Below are 18690 nucleotides of genomic sequence, written 5' to 3'. Positions count from 1 at the left end.
TAAGACGGGAAGGACCTCAACAGGTCTTCTAGTACAGTTTCCTGCACTCAAGGCAGGACTAAGTATTATCTAGACCATCCCTGACAGTTGTTTGTCTAGCCTGTTCTTAAAAATCTCCAATGGCGGAGATTCCATAAACTCCCTAGCTAATTTATTCCAATGCTTAACTACCCTGACAAGTTTTCCCTAATATCCAACCTAAATAACCTTTGCTGCAATTTAAGCCCGTTGCTTCTTATCCTATCCTCGGAGGTTAAAGAGAACAATTTTTCTCCCTCCTCCTTGTAACAACCTTTTATGTACTTGAAAACTATTATCATATGCCCCCTCAGTCTTCTCTTCTCCAGACTAAACAAACCCACTTTTTCAATTTTCCTTCATAGGTCATGTTTTCTAAACCTTTGATCATTTTTCTTGCTCTTCTCTGGATTTTCTCCAATTTGTCCACATTTTTCCTGAAATGTGGTGCTCAGAACTGGTCACAATACTCCAGCTGAGGCCTAATCAGCTCAGAATAGAGCGGAAGAAATACTTCTTGAATCTTGCTTATAGCACTCCTGCTAATACATCCCAGAATAATATTTGCTTTTTTTTTTTTGCAATAGCATTATACTGTTGACTTATATTTAGCTTGTGATCCACTATGGAATATTGGATCCCATAGGTGAGATCCAAGTGTCTCTGCTACCTTGAGGTGAAAATAATAACACTAACTGAACTGGAAATAGATGTATCAAATCAGAGCACATTCTCCAACTTGTCTTCACCTCAGAAAATTTCCAATTGTTTCTTACACTCTGGAAGCCAAATATGAAATGAGATTTTTTTTCTTTCTTGCTATAAAATGCAAGTACAAACTGAGCTACAGTTGCCCCTTCTGGCAGGGCCACCCAAAGGATTCAAGGGGCCTGGATTCTTCGGTGGTGGGGGGCCCCCACTTTGGCGGTAATTCGGTGGTGGGGAGTCCTTCTGCTCCGGGACCCACCGCCGAAGTGCCCCGAAGACCTGCGGTGGGGGTCCCCCGCCGCCAAATTACCGCCAAATCGGGACCCGCTGCCAAAGTGCAGGGTCTTCGGCGGTACTTCGGCGGCAGGGGGTCCTTCCACCCCGGAGTGGAAAGACCCCCTGCCGCTGAATTGCTGATGACGACCCGGAGCGGAAGAAGATCCGGGGGCCCGGGCCCTGCGAGAGTTTTCTGGGGCCCCCGGAGCGAATGAAGGATCCCGCTCCAGGGGCCCCAAAAAACTCTCGTGGAGGCCCCTGCGGGGCCCGGGGCAAATTGCCCCACTTGCCTGCCCTCTGGGTGGCCCTGCCTTCTGGAGACTTTTTCTTTTCTAATATGATTTACTTCTTTTTTCTCTGTAACATTTTTCTGTAGATAATGTTTTTCTTCTGGCCATTCCACCTGAGTATCTTTCCTGGCAGTATTGTGAAGCATATCAAGTGACCCTGCAACTGCTCCTCCATGTGGCTAGCCTGTAGGAAGTTACAAAGCCAAGAAAAAGTTATTTTTAAAATAAGTGTAGTAACTCTGGCTTTGGCATTCGCACCTGCTGCAGCTATGGTGCAGCAGCCTGGAATACTGTTTTGGGGAAAGAAATAGCCAACAAGAGGAGCTTGGAATCTGCCCCAAGGAGGGGGTAGTTGGAAACTGGTTAGAGAAGAAGATGAAATGAGACTGTGCTGGGGTGAAAAGGGGCTTGGCCGGAGGAATTGCATTAAAGGATGATGGACCATGAAAGGCCATGTGCAAGCAGCACAGAGCCTATGACCAGTCAGGTTGACTGCTGGGATGCTGACAAAGGGAAATACAGTTTAGGTGCTTGGAGAATGGGTGTGGCCCTCCAGGTCAAGGGCTATAGTTCACAGGTGGACCTGTTCGATAAAGGTCTGGTCATCACAGGGTCAAAGCAAAGGAGTATCATAAGCCAGACAGAGGTGGAAGCAGGACAGCGGGGGTGAAGTCGAACCTTGTAGCCAGGGTGAGGAGGAGTTGATTCCTTTGGGGTGTATCATAAATGGATAGTTAAGAGTTAATAGAACAGAAGTACTTCATGTCTCTTTTGCCTGTAAAGGGTTAACAAGAGCAGTAAGCCTGGCTGTCACCTGACCAGAGGGACCAATCAGGGGACAGGATACTTTCAAATCTTGAGAGAGGGAACTTTGTGTGTGCTGTTAGTTTTTGGTTGTTGTTCACTCTGGGGGCTCAGAGGGATCAGACGTGCAACCAGGTTTCTCTCCAATTTCTCTGATACAGGCTCCTATAAGTTCAGAATAGTGAGTACTAGATAGATAAAGCGAGTTAGGCTTATGGTTGTTTTCTTTATTTGCAAATGTGTATTTGGTTGGAAGGAGTTCAAATGTGTATTTGACTGGGAGGAGTTCAAGTTTGTATTTTGCTGAAAGGATTTTAATTTGGTACTTGTATACTTAGGCTGGGAGGGTATTCCCAGTGTCTATAGCTGAAAGACCCTGTACCTACTCCATCTTAAATTTACAAAGATAATTTTTACCTTTGTTCTTTCTTTAATTAAAAGCTTTTCTTGTTTAAGAATGTGATTTTTTTTTTTTTATTCTGGTGAGACCCCAGGGGACTGGGTCTGGATTCACCAGGGACTTGGTGGGGAGAAAGGAGGGAAGGGGGAGAGAGAGGTTAATTTCTCTCTGTGTTAGGATTACTTTCTCTCTCAGGGAGAGTCTGGGAGGGAGAGAGAGAAGGAGGAGGGGAGGTAAATATTCCTCTCTGTTTAAAGATTCAAGGAGTTTGAATCACAGTGAGCTTCCAGGGTAACCCAGGGAGGGGAAGCCTGGGAGAGGCAACGGTGAGGGAAAGGGTTTACTTTCCTTGTGTTAAGATCCAGAGGGTCTGGGTCTTGGGGGTCCCCGGGCAAGGTTTTGGGGGGACCAGAGTGTACCAGGCACTGTAATTCCTGTTTGGTGGCAGCACTACAGGTTCTAAGCTGGTAACTGTGCTTAGAGGAATTCATGCTGGTACCCCATCTTTTGGACGCTAAGGTTCAGAGTGGGGAATTATACTGTGACAGGATGACTCAGAATGTTTTAGAAAAAACTTCTTTTATAATGATGGTAATTTATAGTTTATTTTCCTAAGCAAGTATTTTATTTTATATTATTCTATTATGTATATTATTGTTCCTGTCTAATTTCTGTGTTTTTCCTTTATAAAGTTTTAAATTATCTCCATTGTATTGGTTTGCCTCCGCATCTCCACACAGTAGGCATAGCCCCTAGCTAAGGCCTGAGTCACTCCATATCTGGGATGAGTGTCTGAAAACATTCCTGGCTTTTGGGATTATATGGTCACTGTACTCACAGCTAATAGGCACATGGGGACCACAGAATGGAACACATCTGGATCTGTTTTTTGAGGGGGAGGGGAAGGGAAAGAAATTGTCTTCTTATTGTTTGCATAGGAAAGGGGTATGTGCAGACTTTTTGCCCATACCACTTACACAACTGAGGGTGATTCAATGTTCACAGAACACACATTTTATCATAAATAGTGTAAAGTTGTGAGAAGTACCCAAAATTTCCCATGAACCTAAAACCTATAAACACGGAGATAAAGGAAAACCCATATGACCAAAGTGGTATTGCGAGCCCCAAAGTTTCAAAACCCACAAGTCAGGCCCATCCAAAATCATGAGACTGACTTCAAAATCTTGAGATTTTAAACAATAAATTCAGCGTTCTCTTTATTTGTTTCTGGTGGTGGAGTTTTTCTCTTTAGCAATGAGGACTTAAAAAAAAATGAAAGTGGAGACTCATCATGACTCCAGGAGCTGAGTGTTTAAGGCACACAAATATCACACGACTTGGGACAGAACTAACAGTTGGCAACACTGCAATGCATGTATCCCCCAATCCAATCCAATTGGACAGCCTTTCAGTGTCCCCCCATAGGGTGACCAGACAGCAAGTGTGAAAAATCGGGACGGGGCTGAGGGGTAGTAAGAGTCTATATAAGAGAAAGACCCCAAAATCGGGATGTCCCTATAAAATCGGGACATCTGGTCACCCTATCCCCCAGGAACGCAGCCCCTCTCTCAGTTATGCAGAGGGCTCTGGCCAGCACTTGAGTGTGCTTCACCCTTGGGTGCCAGCTGGAGCCCCCTGACAAGCGCGCTGGGTGCAGGTAAAATACGTTGCAACTCGCTCTGGTCTGAGCAGAGCCGCAAAACGCGAACGCCATGTCTACCCCTCTCGCCCTCCGTAGTGAGTTCCACGTCTGTGGGCGTGGCGGAAGGCTCCTCTCTTCGCTCCGTTGTCAAACACAAAGGAACTACACCTCCCAGGCGGGCCCCGCGCGTCGCCCTCGGCCGCCATCTTGGAAGCGTTGGTTTGATTGCCAGACCCGCCCCTTGTCTCGCGCAACGGCCGGATGTACGTCGTGACGTCTGAAGCGGGCCGTGGACAGGGCGCCGGTGAGCGGAAACTACAATTCCCACACTGCCCCGCGCGGCCGCGCATGCGGGCTGCTGGTTTGCCGCCATCTTGGCTGGACGACGCTGCCTGCCGCCGCCGCCACTAAACAAACCCGAAGCTACCCGGGCTCTGCCGCTGAGGAGCCTTTAGATGTTCCCGGAACGGCCGGGCAGGTGGGTTCCCTCCGCCCGGGACCGGGACCGGGAGCGGGAGCGCGACTCTCCTCTCCGCGGGCTTATTTGGTGCCCTGTCCACGTCAGTGAAAGGCGCAGGAGTGAGCGGCTCCGGCTTCTCCCCCGCCCGGCAGGCGGAGAGCGGAGCGTCCTCTCACCGGGATGAGCCTGCCCTTTCCCGGGCTGAGCGAGAGGCGTCCGTCCGGCCCCCTGCCTGGGGGAGGGGAGAACTGTGCCCTCCCCCTCCCCCGCACAACCCCCCCGGCTGAGGGAGGAGGGAGCTGTGCCCCCCTTCAGCCCCCCAGCTGAGGGAGGAGGGAGCTGTGCCCCCCCCCACAACCCCCTCCGGCTGAGGGAAGAGGGAGCTGTGCCCCCTTCACCACCCCCCCACAACCGCCCCGGCTGAGGGAGGAGGGAGCTGTGCCCCCCTACAACCCTGCCCAGCTGAGAGAGGAGGGAGCTGTGCCCCCCCACAACCCCGCCCGGCTGAGGGAGGAGGGAGCTGTGCCCCCTTCACCACCCCCCCACAACCGCCCCGGCTGAGGGAGGAGGGAGCTGTGCCCCCCCACAACCCCGCCCGGCTGAGGGAGGAGGGAGATGTTCCCCCTTCACCACCCCCCCACAACCGCCCCGGCTGAGGGAGGAGGGAGCTGTGCCCCCCCACAACCCTGCCCAGCTGAGAGAGGAGGGAGCTGTGCCCCCCCACAACCCCGCCCGGCTGAGGGAGGAGGGAGCTGTGCCCCCTTCACCCCCCCCACAGCACCCCCTGGCTGAGGGAGGAGGGAGCTGTGCCCCCTTCACCCCCCCACAGTCCCCCTGGCTGAGGGAGGAGGGAGCCGTGCCCCCTTCACCCCCCCCACAGCCCCCCTGGCTGAGGGAGGAGGGAGCCGTGCCCCCTTCACCCCCCCACAGCTCCCCTGGCTGAGGGAGGAGGGAGCTGTGTCCCCCCCCATAGCACTCATCTCTGGTGTGAGGGAGGAGTGAGCTAAGCTCTCCCACACACATGAAGCCCCCAGCCCAGCTGAGAGAAGGGGAGCGATAGTGTATCTCCCCCCGCCATCCCCTTGCCTGAGGGTGCTGTGTGTTCCACCCCTCCCCCAATCAGCCGGTCCGCACCTTGGGCTGAGGAAAGCGGCAGCAGCTCTGTCAGCTGGGGGTAGAAGGAGCTATTCCTGTTCCTTCCACCAGTGTATGGAGGTCAGAGGCGGCATTTCACTTCCTCCATCTTGAGGGGGTGGGGGTCTACTGGGGGTAACTAAGCTCCTACCCACCTCTTGACCATCATGTCTTGTTGTTTGTTTATGGGATCATTTGTTTTCACTAAAGCCAACACTTATAGGATAGTGATAATAGGCACAATGAATTTTGGAGTGGGGGTAGGTGCATCCTGGTCTGGCTGTCACAGTTTCCTGTGCGTGCTCTGCAAGATCATCTCGTGCAACGTGTAGGATGTGATCTGTGCTTTGTTTTTGTTCTTGTTGCTAAACACAGAACCGTAATCACTGCACTGTGGTGCTTCAGTCTAACGGGCCAAGTGCACTACAAGTATTGTCACAGTCTTGCTTAAGTCTTATTAACCTGTTTGCCTCTGGCGAGTAATTTTTTTAGTGGGTGGATAAAATCATTCTAATGAGTGTGGTTTTCATCGTTGTCAAGATGTGGTTGGACAAGTTAGATACTGTGCCTGGATAAGTAAATGTTCATGGTGTTTTTGCCACTCTGCAACATAACAGACAAATGACAAATACAGCCCCATGGGTTGTATAGTCGCTAGCTGGAAGACTTCCTATAATAAATGCTCTGTGCATGAGGAGAGGGAGGGGACTTATACTTCAGAGAGAGTTCCAGATGTAAGAGCGAGCATGGAATGAAGGAAGATCTGAGAAAGATATAGGCAGCTCTCGGGAGAGAGGCTAGGATGACCTTCAGGTGTGTCTACACTAAAGAGACTATACTAGCATAGTTACTCTGGTAGAGCTATACTGCCATAGCCCCACAATGTAGATACAACCTACACTGACAGCAGAGGTTTTTCTGTCAACGTAGGAACATCATTTCCCTGAACATTAGCTCCCTCAGTGGAAGCACTCTTCCATTGACATAGCTGTGTCTACATGGAGGTTATGTTGGCATAGCTACAGTGGTCAGTGGCGTGGTTTATTCACACCTCTGGCTGATGTAGCTATTCCAGTGTAATTTTCAAGTGTAGACCTAGTCTGAGGAAATGGCTATAGGAAGTCAATGCCTGGTGTGAAGTTGCAGGATTCTGTTATAGTGAAACGACAAGCCTTTTGCAGGGGTTCAGGCAGGGGAATACGTGGCTGGAAAGAAAGATGACCTTGGTAAAGTTCTGAGCAGAGTGGAGGAAGGGAGAGGTTGCACTAATCAAATTGCGAGGTGTAGAGCATGGGCTTGTACTTACAGTATTTGTATTCTGTTTCAGGGAGGTTGAGCTCTGTGGGAGCAGAAAAACAGAAAAAGAATGCCTGTTGTGTGGCCAACCCTTTTGGATCTCAGCAGGGATGAATGCAAGAGGATTCTTCGCAAACTGGGTACAGTGAGATGCAATTTGTGGGTCTCTGCTTCCCCTATCCCACTGGCTGCTGGAACTTTGTGTATCTTTCTCTGTTTAAAGAATCACCAGCCCACAGTCTTCATTAAACACTTTCATATGTTTGCAATCAACTTATAAGTTACAGAAAATGATCAGTAGGTGTCAGTGTTTTCACAGCACTTGCTTTTATAGTACTTGGTAGTCTTGAATGCTCTTTATGGATTCAATGAATAGAACTGGTTATACACCTAATTTCATAGAATCATTTTAATTGGATGGTACCTACACTACAAATTATGATGTTTTCCTTCACATTAATGTGTAATAGGAGACATTTCTGTCAAAAGAGAGTAACTCCTCAGTTTGCTATCTTCGCATATCTGATTAATTTCCAACCTGCTTTTTTGGTTTTATATAGAGAAAACATATGAAGGTCAAAATGAATCTTGCAATGCTACCCTACTGTTTAGTTGTCACAGTGGTTTGATTTACATCAGTAAAACTACTGTAATGCAGATTCTCAATGAAAGAAAATGTCTCACAATACAATATTTCCAATCTTCAATTATACGAGGACAGGAATTGGCTGGGAGATGTGAAAACAATCTCCTCAATTAGTTTAATGGTCATAACATTAGGAGCCTACTGAATTGCTGTAGCCATGCATTGAATTCTGTATGCTTTGTCCAAATGAAAAGGGCTATCAGTAAGAAGATTTCTGGGTTTTATATCCGTAATAACGTGCATCTGTAGTAAGGCAGGGATCGGCAATCTTTCAGAATTGGTGTGTCGAGTCTTCATTTATTCACTCTAATTAAAGGTTTTGCATGCAAGTCATACATTTTAACCTTTTTAGAAGGTCTCTTTCTATGTCTAAAATATATAACTAAACTATTATTGAATATAAAGTAAATAAGGTTTCAAAATGTTTAAGAAGCTCTATTTAAAATTAAATTGAAATGCAGAGCCCCCTGGACCGGTGGCCAGGCCCCGGGCAGTGTGAGTGCCATTGAAAATCAGCTCACGTGCCTCCTTCGGCACGCATGCCATAGGTTGCCTACCCTTGTAGTAAGGCAGCTATACTTAATAGCTTTTTACAGCATTTTAGTACTGGAAGAAGAAAGATCTTAGTTTTCTTTTCAGATGTTCATTTAGGCAACATAGTCTAGTGGTTGAACACAGTAGAGGGAGTTGAGATTAGATATTTGAGATTTTCTTCTGACTTCCTGTGTGACCTTGGGCAAATCACTTAACCTCTCTGGGCTTTATTTTACCCATCTATTAAAAAGGTGAAGTACTGTACTACATACCTTGCATCAGAGGCATGAAGGTTAATGTTTGTAAAGTGCTTTGAGGTCCCCAGCTTATGCTATAAAACTTTATTATTAGCTGAGAGACAGGGATTGAAACTATTTTCTCTCATCTTGCTTGGTTATCTGGGGGAGGGGGTTCTGTTTTTAAGAGACAGCAGATTGAGTTTAGAATCTGAACCATTATTTTTATTTAAAAATTTATTACTTGTACTGTGATAGCACCTAGAGGCCCTAACTGAGATTGCAAGTATACAAACAGACAGAGGCTTATACTATCCAAAAGAACTTTGTCTAAATAGACAAGATAGACAAGGGAGGGGAAATAGAAGCACAGAGAGGTGAAATGACTTGCCCTGTAGCACAAAGCAGGTCAGTGGTAGAGCAATGCATATGTAGCCCATGTTTCCTGACTTCCAGTCCAGTGCTCTGTCCATTGGAACACTCTGCAAGGCTCAGATACTCTATAGTAAATTAAACACCATAGCAGATTTTAGAAAAATGTGTCAATACTTAAATCATATCTTAATGTGATATCTAGCACTGCCCTGAGACCTTTGCAGTACATAGCTGAGGAAGCATGAAGTATGGGATGAAGTGGCAGTCTTAAATTTGAATTTGCTTCTTTTTATTTGTTAAACCTAATTTTTTACCTTATTTTGGCCATTTAACTGGATTTCCCTTGACTGAACAGAGACTATACCTTACAATCTGTCTGTACTATTTAGGGATAGGAGTGAGGAAGGTGATTACATAAGAATGGCCATACTGGGTCAGACCAAAGGTCCATCTAGCCCAGTATCCTGTCATCTGAAAGTGGCCAATGCCAGGTGCCCCAGAGGGAATGAACAGAACAGGTAATCATCAAGTGATCCATCCCATCACCCATTTCCAGCTGCTGGCAAACAGAGGCTAGGGACAGGGCCGGTGCTACCATTTAGGCGACCTAGGCAATGGCCTAAGGCGCCAGAATTTTTTGGGGGCGGCACACGGGTCCGGTGGACCTACCGCAGTCATGCCGGCGGATGGGCCGGTGCTGGAAAGGCTCCGGTGGGGCTGCCGCAGTCATTTTGGCGGACGGTGCGCTGATCTAAAGGCTCCGGCGGACCTACCGCAGTCATGCCTGCGGCAGGTCCACCGGAGCCTTTAGACCAGCGGACCGCCTGCCGGCATCACTGCGGCAGCTCCACCGGAGCCTCTCCAGCAGCGGACCGTCCGCCGGCATGACTGCGGTAGGTTCACTGGACCCGCGGGGGGGCGGCGAAATGGCCATCTGCCTAGGGCGTCAGAAACCCTGGCGCTGCTCCTGGCTAGGGACACCATCCCTGCCCATCCTGTCTAATAGCCATTGATAGACCTATCCTCCATAAACGTATCTAGTTTTTTTGGACCGTGTTATAATCTTGGCCTTCACAACATCCCCTAGCAAAGAATTCCATAGGTTGACTGTGCGTTGTGTGAAAAAATACTTCCTTTTGTTTGTTTTAAACCTGCTACCTATTCATTTAATTTGGTGACCCCTAGTTCTTGTGTTATGAGGAGGAGTAACTAATGCTTCTTTATTTACTTTCTCCACACCAGTCATGATTTTATAGACTTCTATCATACCCCCCCCTTAGTTGTCTGTTTTCTAAGATGAAAAGTCCCAGTCTTATTAATCTCTCCTCATACAGCAGCAGTTTCATACCCCTAATCATTTTTGTTGCCCTTTTCTGTACCTTTTCCAAGTGTAATACATCACTATTGAGATGGGGTGACCACATCTGCACGCAGTATGCAAGATGTGGGTGTACCGTGGATTTATATAGAGGCAATATATTTTCTTTCTTCTTATCTATCCCTTTCTTAATGATTCCCAACATTCTGTTAGCGTTTTTTGACTGCTGCTGCACATTGAGTGGATGTTTTCAGAGAACTATCCCCAATGACTCCAAGATCTCTCTCGAGTGGTAACAGCTAAGTTAGACCCCATCATTTTATATGTATAATTGGGATTATGTTTTCCAGTGTGCACTGCTTTACATCTGTCTTGTGATCTTCACTGTCTGCCAAGATGCTAAAACATAAATTTAAAGGTCTTAATATAGTAGCTCTCCATAAAACAAAACCAACCTTAACTCAGACATCTAGTGATTATTGTAAGTAACTTCATAGTCTAAACACAGAAAAATACCGTAGTATCTCTCATATTACCTTGTGGTACCTTAGCAAATGTTGACTTTAAATACAACAATTGGGCTGGTGTATGAAATGCTTCATCATCCTAGCCTTAAATACTTAAACAGTTATTGTCTGCCCAATGTCCTGGTTTAGGGGTAATGGTTGACTAAAGTGGGTCTTCTCTGTTTTCCCCTAGGTTTAGTCAAAACTGGGGTGGGTGTAGGAATTGTTTGGGACATGGTTCTCTGGTTGTGTAAATTGAGTCCGCTGGACTCACTCGCTGACAGCTTTTGAAAACAGTATACAGAAAGCAAGTCTTGCTTATTTTGGCAGCTATTACCTGACTGCTATTTGTGCTCTAGTCAGTCTTTTTTGTTATTGTTTCTGTCCCTATTAATACTTATTTTTATGTTAACTGGGATTTGATTTTGTTGGTCTGTATAGCTATATATAGTGTGGAAAGGGTTTAGATTGCTAATTTAAAACAAGGTTTTCAGTCACACTTTTGTGTGTGTGTGTGAAATGTTCAAATAACTAGAACAGTAAATCATTCACTGATAAATTGGACTGACAATTTATATGGCAAGTTCCAAACCAGTTCATATTAAAACAATGTATGGAGCAAAAACAGGGTTATATGAATGTCTACAGGCTCTCAGCTATAATATTTTCAATTTAATGATGGAACACCACTTATATGAAAGATGTGCCCCGTGATATTAGGATTATATATTTTGACTGAGTGGTATGTCCATGTTTTGCTCTTTAGAATTTTCTGTAAGCTAAAGAATAATGTTAATCATTTTTCAGTGTTCAATCAGTTCATTGTCTTTAATGTATTGGTTGCACATTAGAGATCTGAGTTTTTCTCGTTGCTTCAATGTGATAGCATTTTTTTCTGCTTTAAATAGTTACTGTTGTCAGATGCTACCGGTGTGGTGCTCTGTGTTGTCAGATGCTACCGGTGTGGTGCTCTGCTCTGTTCAATGTTGATATTACTCGGCTGCATGCGTGTGTTGCCTATGTGTGCTGTCCCAGCTCTTCGAAGATAGCTGACACAGCAGACCAAAGAGAACCTCCAATGACCACAGAGTCCAGTAAGGTGCGAAGGCACGTTGGCCAGGTTTATTGCCGTATTGGACACAATGATAGTTCCCTGTAAATTTCTTAGTCTAATTCAGGGCATACTATGAGAAAGTGCCCTTTGGCAATGGACTCGGCTTAGTCAGTGGTGGGACTTTCCACTGCCCCCTCGGCCGGACAAAGATACTGCCCCAGAGATGCATTCTTATACACAGGTACAAACAAGTTACACATCACTCCTGACGTATTGAGTTGCAACCCCTCTACGCAGTAAGGTGATGCCTCTCACCTTGTACATGTTGTTGGAACAAAACAACTCTATCCATCATATTACCCTTTTGGCCCTGTGTCATAAACAGATTGTTAAGGGTTAATGTCTCTTTCACCTATAAAGGATTAACAAACAGTGACCTGTAACACCTGACCAGAGGACCAATCAGGAGATAAGATATTTTCAAATCTCGTGTGGAGGGAAGCCTTTGTTTGTGGGTTTTGGTTTAGTCTTTGTTCTCTCTGGGTCCTGGACAGGACTAGAGGTGCAACCAGGTTTCAGCCAATCTCCCTGCTACAGTCTCTTATCTATTCAGAATTGTGAGTAAGAAAAAAGGCGATTATAGTCTTTTAATTTGTTTTCTTATTTGCATATGTGTACTTGCTGGAAGTAGCTTAAATTGTGTTTCTGCTGGAGAAAGTTTCTTTCTATTGTTTATAAGTTGAAAGACCCTGTAACTTTTTACCATCTCAATTGCAGAGATAAGCCTTTTACTGTTTTCTTTCTTTTTTTTATTAAAGGTTTTGCTTTAAGACCTGCCTGATTTTTTTTCTCCAAGTTAAGGCTCAAAGGATCTGAGTCTGTGCCCACCAGGGAATTGGTGGGGAGAAGGGAAAGAGAGCAGGGAGGGAAAGGTAAATTTCCTCTTTGTGTTAGATTCATGGAACTTGAATCTGTATTGCCCCTGGGAGAAGAGGGAAGAAAAACCTGCTCTCGGCGTTTATCTGTGTATCTTCTCTCCGGGGAAGAAGGGAGGGGAAGTGGTGATTCAAGGATTTAAATCACCGTGGTCTCCTAGTGTAACCAGGGAGGAAGAAAGGAGCGGGGAAGGGAAATGGCTTATTCCCCTTTGTTGTGAAACTCAAGGAATCTGGGTCTTGGGGTCCCCAGGGAAGGTTTTGGGGGGACCAGAGGGTATCAGGCCCTAGAAATTCCTGATTGGTGGCAGCGCTACAGAATCTAAGCTGGTAATTAAGCTTAGAGGACTTTATGCTAGTAACCATATCCTGGACGCTAAGGTCCAGATTTGAGAATTATACTATGACACCCTGTCATTAGGATGGGTCAGCCTGTTCCTTGTTATCTGTGTGGAATGTGCAAGTATGTGAATGTTCTGATATCTAGTGTTCAGTACCTTTTAGGTACGTATCTTCTTGCAGTATCAGCCCTTTCCTTGCCAGCTTCTGTGAGCAGGACCTGCCTCTGGCTCACAGCTTAACTTTGCTTTATGTTAACAAAATCTTGACCATTACTTTACTTCAGGCCTCAGGCCTCATACCGAGCTTCTGATACCAAGGTTTATCTCTTAGGGCCTCCTCTTACTACAGTTACATATGTTATGGAAATTAAGCAAGACACATGGACAGCAAAATTTATATGACAGTCTAAAAAGCTGTCATCCCCTAATTAAAGAGGAATGTTAGAAGGAATATTAGTTTTTCTTTTGATAGAAGCAACTTTTTCATGAGTAAAGTCAGTTTTCAGAAAGGAGAGAGGTAAATAGTGGTATCCCCCAGGGGTCAGTACTGGGACCAGTCCTATTCAACATATCCATGAATGATATGGGAAAAGGGGTAAACAGAGAGCTGGCAAAATTTGCAGATACAAAACTATTCAAGATAGTTAAGTCCCAGATTGCGAAGAGCTACAAAAGGATCTCCCAAAACTAGGTGACTGGGCAACAAAATGGCAGATGAAATTCAATGTTGATAAATGCAAAGTACTGCACATTTGAAAACAATCCCAACTAAATTCCATCTTTCCTATGGAGTTTTGTTAAAGATCTTATAAATATTTCATTTACTCCTGGAAAATTACATGGTACTTTACAAAAATAGGGCCTGATCTTTCAAGTCCCTCTGCGTGTGGCACTCCTACTGGTGTCCGTGGGAGTGCTGTGTTGGGAAGGCTTGCAGGGTTGGTCTTTGTGGCACCTGGACATAGTCTTTTAAACTGCTTTCTAGAGAAACTGCTGTGAAATCACAACAAAATGTACTATATATAACAACTGTATACGGCAGAGTAACTTGCTGAAATAGCTGTGAATCATCAGTCTCTTGTAGAGTGGGACCCCTGGACAATCAAGATACAAAAGGAGTGCTTAAAGACGATAAAGTCATTGCGGAGAAACTAAATGGATTCTTTGCTTCAGTCTTCATGGCTGAGGATGTTAGGGAGATTCCCAAACCTGAGCTAACTTTTGTAGGTGATAAATCTGAGGAACTGTCACAGATTGAAGTGTCACTAGAGGAGGTTTTGGAATTAATTGATAAACTTAACATTAACAAGTCACCGAGACCAGATGGCATTCACCCAAGAGTTCTGAAAGAACTCAGATGTGAAGTTGCAGAACTATTAACTGTGGTTTGTAACCTGTCCTTTAAATCGGCTTCTGTACCCAATGACCGGAAGATAACTAATGTAACATCAATATTTAAAAAGGGCTCTAGAGGTGATGCCAGCAATTACAGACCGGTAAGTCTAACTTCAGTACCGGGCAAATTAGTTGAAACAATAGTAAAGAATAAAATTGTCAGACACAAAGAAGAACATAAATTGTTAGCAAAAGTCAACATGGTTTTTGTAAAGGGAAATCGTGTCTTACTAATCTATTAGAGTTCTTTGAAGGGATCAACAGACATGTGGACAAGGAGGATCCAGTGGACATAGTGTACTTGGATTTCCAGAAAGCCTTTGACAAGGCCCCTCACCAAAGGCTCTTACTTAATTAAGCTGTCATGGGATAAGAGGCAAGGTCCTTTCATGGATTGAGAACTGGTTAAAAGACAGGGAACAAAAGCTAGGAATAAATGGTAAATTCTCAGAATAGAGAGGGTTAACTAGTGGTGTTCCCCCAGGGTCAGTGCTAGGACCAATGCTATTCAATTTATTCATAAATGATGTGGAGAAAGGGGTAAAAAGTGAGGTGGCAAAGTTTGCAGATGATACTAAACTGCTCAAGATAGTTAAGACCATAGCAGACTGTGAGGAACTTCAAAAAGATCTCACAAAACTAAGTGATCAGGCAACAAAATGGCAAATGAAATTTAACGTGGATAAATGTAAAGTAATGCACATTAGAAAAAATAACCCCAACTATACATACAATATGATGAGGGCTATTTTAGTACAACGAGTCAGGGAAAAGATCTTGGAGTCATCATGGATAGTTCTTTGAAGATGTCAACGCAGTGTGCAGAGGCCGTCAAAAAAGCAAACTGGGTGTTAGGAATCAATAAAAAGGGGATAGAGAATAAGATGGCGAATATCTTATTGCCCTTATATAAATCCATGGTATGCCCACATCTTGAATACTGTGTACAGATGTGCTCTCCTCATCTCGAAAAAGATATTCTAGCACTAGAGAAAGTTCAGAGAGAGCCAACTAAAATTATTAGGAGTTTGGACCGGGTCCCATATGAGGAGAGATTAAAGAGGCTAGGACTTTTCAGCTTGGAAAAGAGGAGATTAAGGGGGGATATGATAGAGGTATATAAAATCATGAGTGATGTGAAGAATGTAGATAAGGAAAAGTTATTTACTTAGTCCCTTAATACAAGAACTAGGAGCCACCAAATGAAATTAATGGGCAGCAGGTTTAAGACAAATAAAAGGAAGTTTTTTCAGACAGTGCACAGTCAACTTGTGGAACTCCTTACCTGAGGAGGTTGTGAAGGCTAGGACTGTAACAGAATTTAAGAGAGAACTGGATAAATTCATGGAGGTTAAGTTCATTAATGGCTATTAGCCAGGATGGGTACAGAATGTTGTCCCTAGTCTCTGTTTGTCAGAGGATGGAGATGGATGGCAGGAGAGAGATCACTTGATCATTACCTGTTAGGTACACTCCCTCTGGGGCACCTGGAATTGGCCGCTGTCGGTAGACAGGATACTGGGCTGGATCGGATGGACCTTTGGTCTGATCCAGTACGGCCGTTCGTATGTTCTTATGTTATGTACTTCTTTTTTAAATAAGATGTTAATACATTAATAGAAAATCTATTGTATTTAAACCCATGATTTTCTTTTTCCCTTATTGCTGTTAATGGTTAAGAGCTAATCATATTTCTATATTTCCTTAGAACTGGAGGCATATGCTGGAGTTATTAGTGCCTTGCGCGCACAGGGGGACCTTACCAAGGATAAGAAAGACCTTCTTGGAGAACTCTCCAAAGTGCTTAGGTAAACCTCACTCTACTTATGGTAAATGTGGTGAGTTTATAATTGGTTTATGGCCTGTTTTCTTTTAAAAGCATTGCACACACTTCCTAGCAGAGTCATCTTCTGTTCTTAAAATGAATTCATAATCAGAAAAGAGACTCCAGAAACAATACAGTGGGAATTCCATATTTATTTTTCTTTCAAAGATTCCTGGTCACATTTGCTTATCTTGCAAATGAAATTTTTTTCCTCACTTCCATCCTTGTAAGATTGCAACCCAGAATTGGAAATCCTGCCATGTAACCGCTAATGTAATCTCTAGTAACTGTGGTAAAATCCTTTCTATTCTCTAGGCCAGAGAATTATTTCTTTTACCTTCTGAATAATAAAATACTTTATTTCCGCTGCCACAAGCGAGATAAGCAAGTGGCAATCTCTAAAATGTAAATACTGACCCCTCCATCCACCAGAGTGGAGCTGTTTCTAACATTTTCATTTTCGCTAACAGGATCAGATAAATATATTTGTCTTTCAATATCTAAAATATATTGGCTGCTTTCTTTTTTGACAGCATTTCAACTGAGCGCCATCGTGCTGAAGTTCGGAGAGCCGTAAATGATGAACGGCTAACAACTATTGCGCATAAGTAAGCTATTAATCATACTGCACATGACTTCCATAAGGCAGCAAATAGTCTTCCCATTGGGCAGTCCTTTATCTTTTAAACCAAATACTAGATTTTAAACCACTGGCAACCTTGAAGGGATAACACAGCTGACAGATGAAGTAGTACGTATAACTATACCCTCAACTGTTGCAGATCTGTAGTATGTACTATATGAAAATGTGTGGAAGTTATTTAAATCTGCAGTTAACAAGTCAGTGTTTTGTTCATTAAGGTAGTGTTTAGGAGCCAGCTGAAAATTGGGCCCCATTGTGTTGTATATAAACGTAGTATAAGAGAGAGTTCCTGCCTTGGAGAGCTTACAGTCTAAATAGATAAGACCAAACAGAAGGTTGGGAAACTGATATAATGTATATGGAGGGTGAACAATGTGATGGCTGCAAACGTCATGTTTGTGCCATGATTTTAGTTTTGTTTAAATCCTTTTGATGGGGTTACATTTAGGAGGGGATTAGCTAAATGGAAGGATAAAGGATTTTTAGTGACCTTGAGGGATCGGGTCAGAGAGGGTGGAGCAAACAGGCAGTCAGCACTAGGAAAATGTTAGGAGTGAAAATTTCAGAAAGCAGTCTGTCATCACTGTCCATTGGTCCTTGCTTAAACTGCCCTATGCAGCTGTTGTGACAGCTTCAGTTTTGGCTGGCTCCTTCCTGCGTTTTCTTTCCCAAAGCCCACAATTGCTATGGAGAAGGGGATGCCCTGTGTGTCCTAGTTCCTTGAGGGGTGGGAAGTTCTCAGGGGTGGGTCTCAGTTCTGGAGGGAAGTGGGGCCTGGCTGGGCCATATTTATCCCTCAGTTCGGCAGGACATGGTTGAACTGCTTTCTGCAGCTGTTGTGCCAGTTTCAGTCTCTAGCTGGCTCCCTACAGTTTCTTCCCCCAAAGACCGCATGATTGGGGAAGAAAACTGGTGCTCACTTATTTTTAAGTGAGATGCTTAGTACTCTTAGTATATAAAAGTAGTTTTCAGAATGAAATAAATGGCTTGAGAGATTTTTATTTTATTTTAAGGGGGAAAGAAATGCCTTAAATTATTTAATGTTCAGCTAGAGTATAAGAATTTCTCTTTATTTTCATAAGTTAACATAATAAAACAGCTATAGATTTTAAATGTGAATCTTACAACTCTGAAATTATAGGGGAAAAAACAAAACAGTCATGTTTAAGGAGCCTATCATATCAGTTAGCAATATTTATGACTCACCAAAAGTGGCATATTCTTTTGTAAACTGTCATTCAAAAGTTTCAGGTTTAAAGGCCTGGAAATAGTCTGTTCTATTAGACAACTACATAACATAGCAGTTTAGATTTTTTTCTTAAAAAAAAAAAAGTGAATAAGGAATAGCTTATGTATTGAAACAATCAGGATTGATTTCTTAAATTGAATTTCCTGTTAAATGATGATGATGTCAGCCATTTGCAAAACTCATGCAGTTTCTGCCTCAAGGAGATTAAAATCTAGGACACGTAGTAGGAAACCCAAAGGAGGTGCTAGTTTATGGAATGCCATATCTCTTTTAAAATCTCTTTTCTGTCTTTCTCGCTGAGAAATTAATGTAGCGGAGAGCTCATTTGTCTGATGTGGATTAATTCTTAATGATGCTAGGAAAGTGCAATATTACCATTAGATATATTGGAGTTAGCACTCTTAATATAAACTCATGTTTGCAGGTATTTTCAACAAAGAAAATTAAAATTTTACCTCAACTGATGCTAATCAGTAAGTACTGTAAGAAAATTTATGGAAGATGCTGAAACAAATCTGGGTCTAACTGAGAAATAGATGGACTAATTAGTGCTAATCTTTTTACTAGTTACTTAGTACTGTTAGCCAGAGTTAAAAGTAGTT

The 18690-nt window shown here is 43.9% G+C and overlaps 2 protein-coding genes across 7 annotated transcripts in view; one reads left to right on the top strand and one right to left on the bottom strand.

Moving 5' to 3' along the window:
- LRRC32 (leucine rich repeat containing 32) overlaps positions 1–18690 on the bottom strand; it is a 360881-nt gene that overhangs the window by 123586 nt on the left and 218605 nt on the right. The window lies entirely within an intron of this gene.
- Positions 4494–18690, top strand: part of EMSY (EMSY transcriptional repressor, BRCA2 interacting) — a 59370-nt gene continuing 45173 nt past the window's right edge. For all 6 annotated transcript variants that reach the window (XM_050930347.1, XM_050930339.1, XM_050930330.1 and 3 more), the window contains exons 1-4: positions 4494–4619; positions 7063–7171; positions 16080–16179; positions 16730–16804. In XM_050930347.1, the coding sequence (XP_050786304.1) occupies positions 7102–7171; positions 16080–16179; positions 16730–16804 (245 nt within the window). In that variant the 5' untranslated portion in view covers positions 4494–4619; positions 7063–7101. The remainder of the gene's footprint in view (positions 4620–7062; positions 7172–16079; positions 16180–16729; positions 16805–18690) is intronic.

This window comes from Gopherus flavomarginatus, chromosome 1 (assembly GCF_025201925.1).
Source record: "Gopherus flavomarginatus isolate rGopFla2 chromosome 1, rGopFla2.mat.asm, whole genome shotgun sequence".
In the NCBI taxonomy this organism is placed as follows: domain Eukaryota; kingdom Metazoa; phylum Chordata; order Testudines; family Testudinidae; genus Gopherus; species Gopherus flavomarginatus.
Note: the sequence above shows the minus strand (reverse complement) of the source record. Positions and strands in the feature narration are given on the sequence as shown.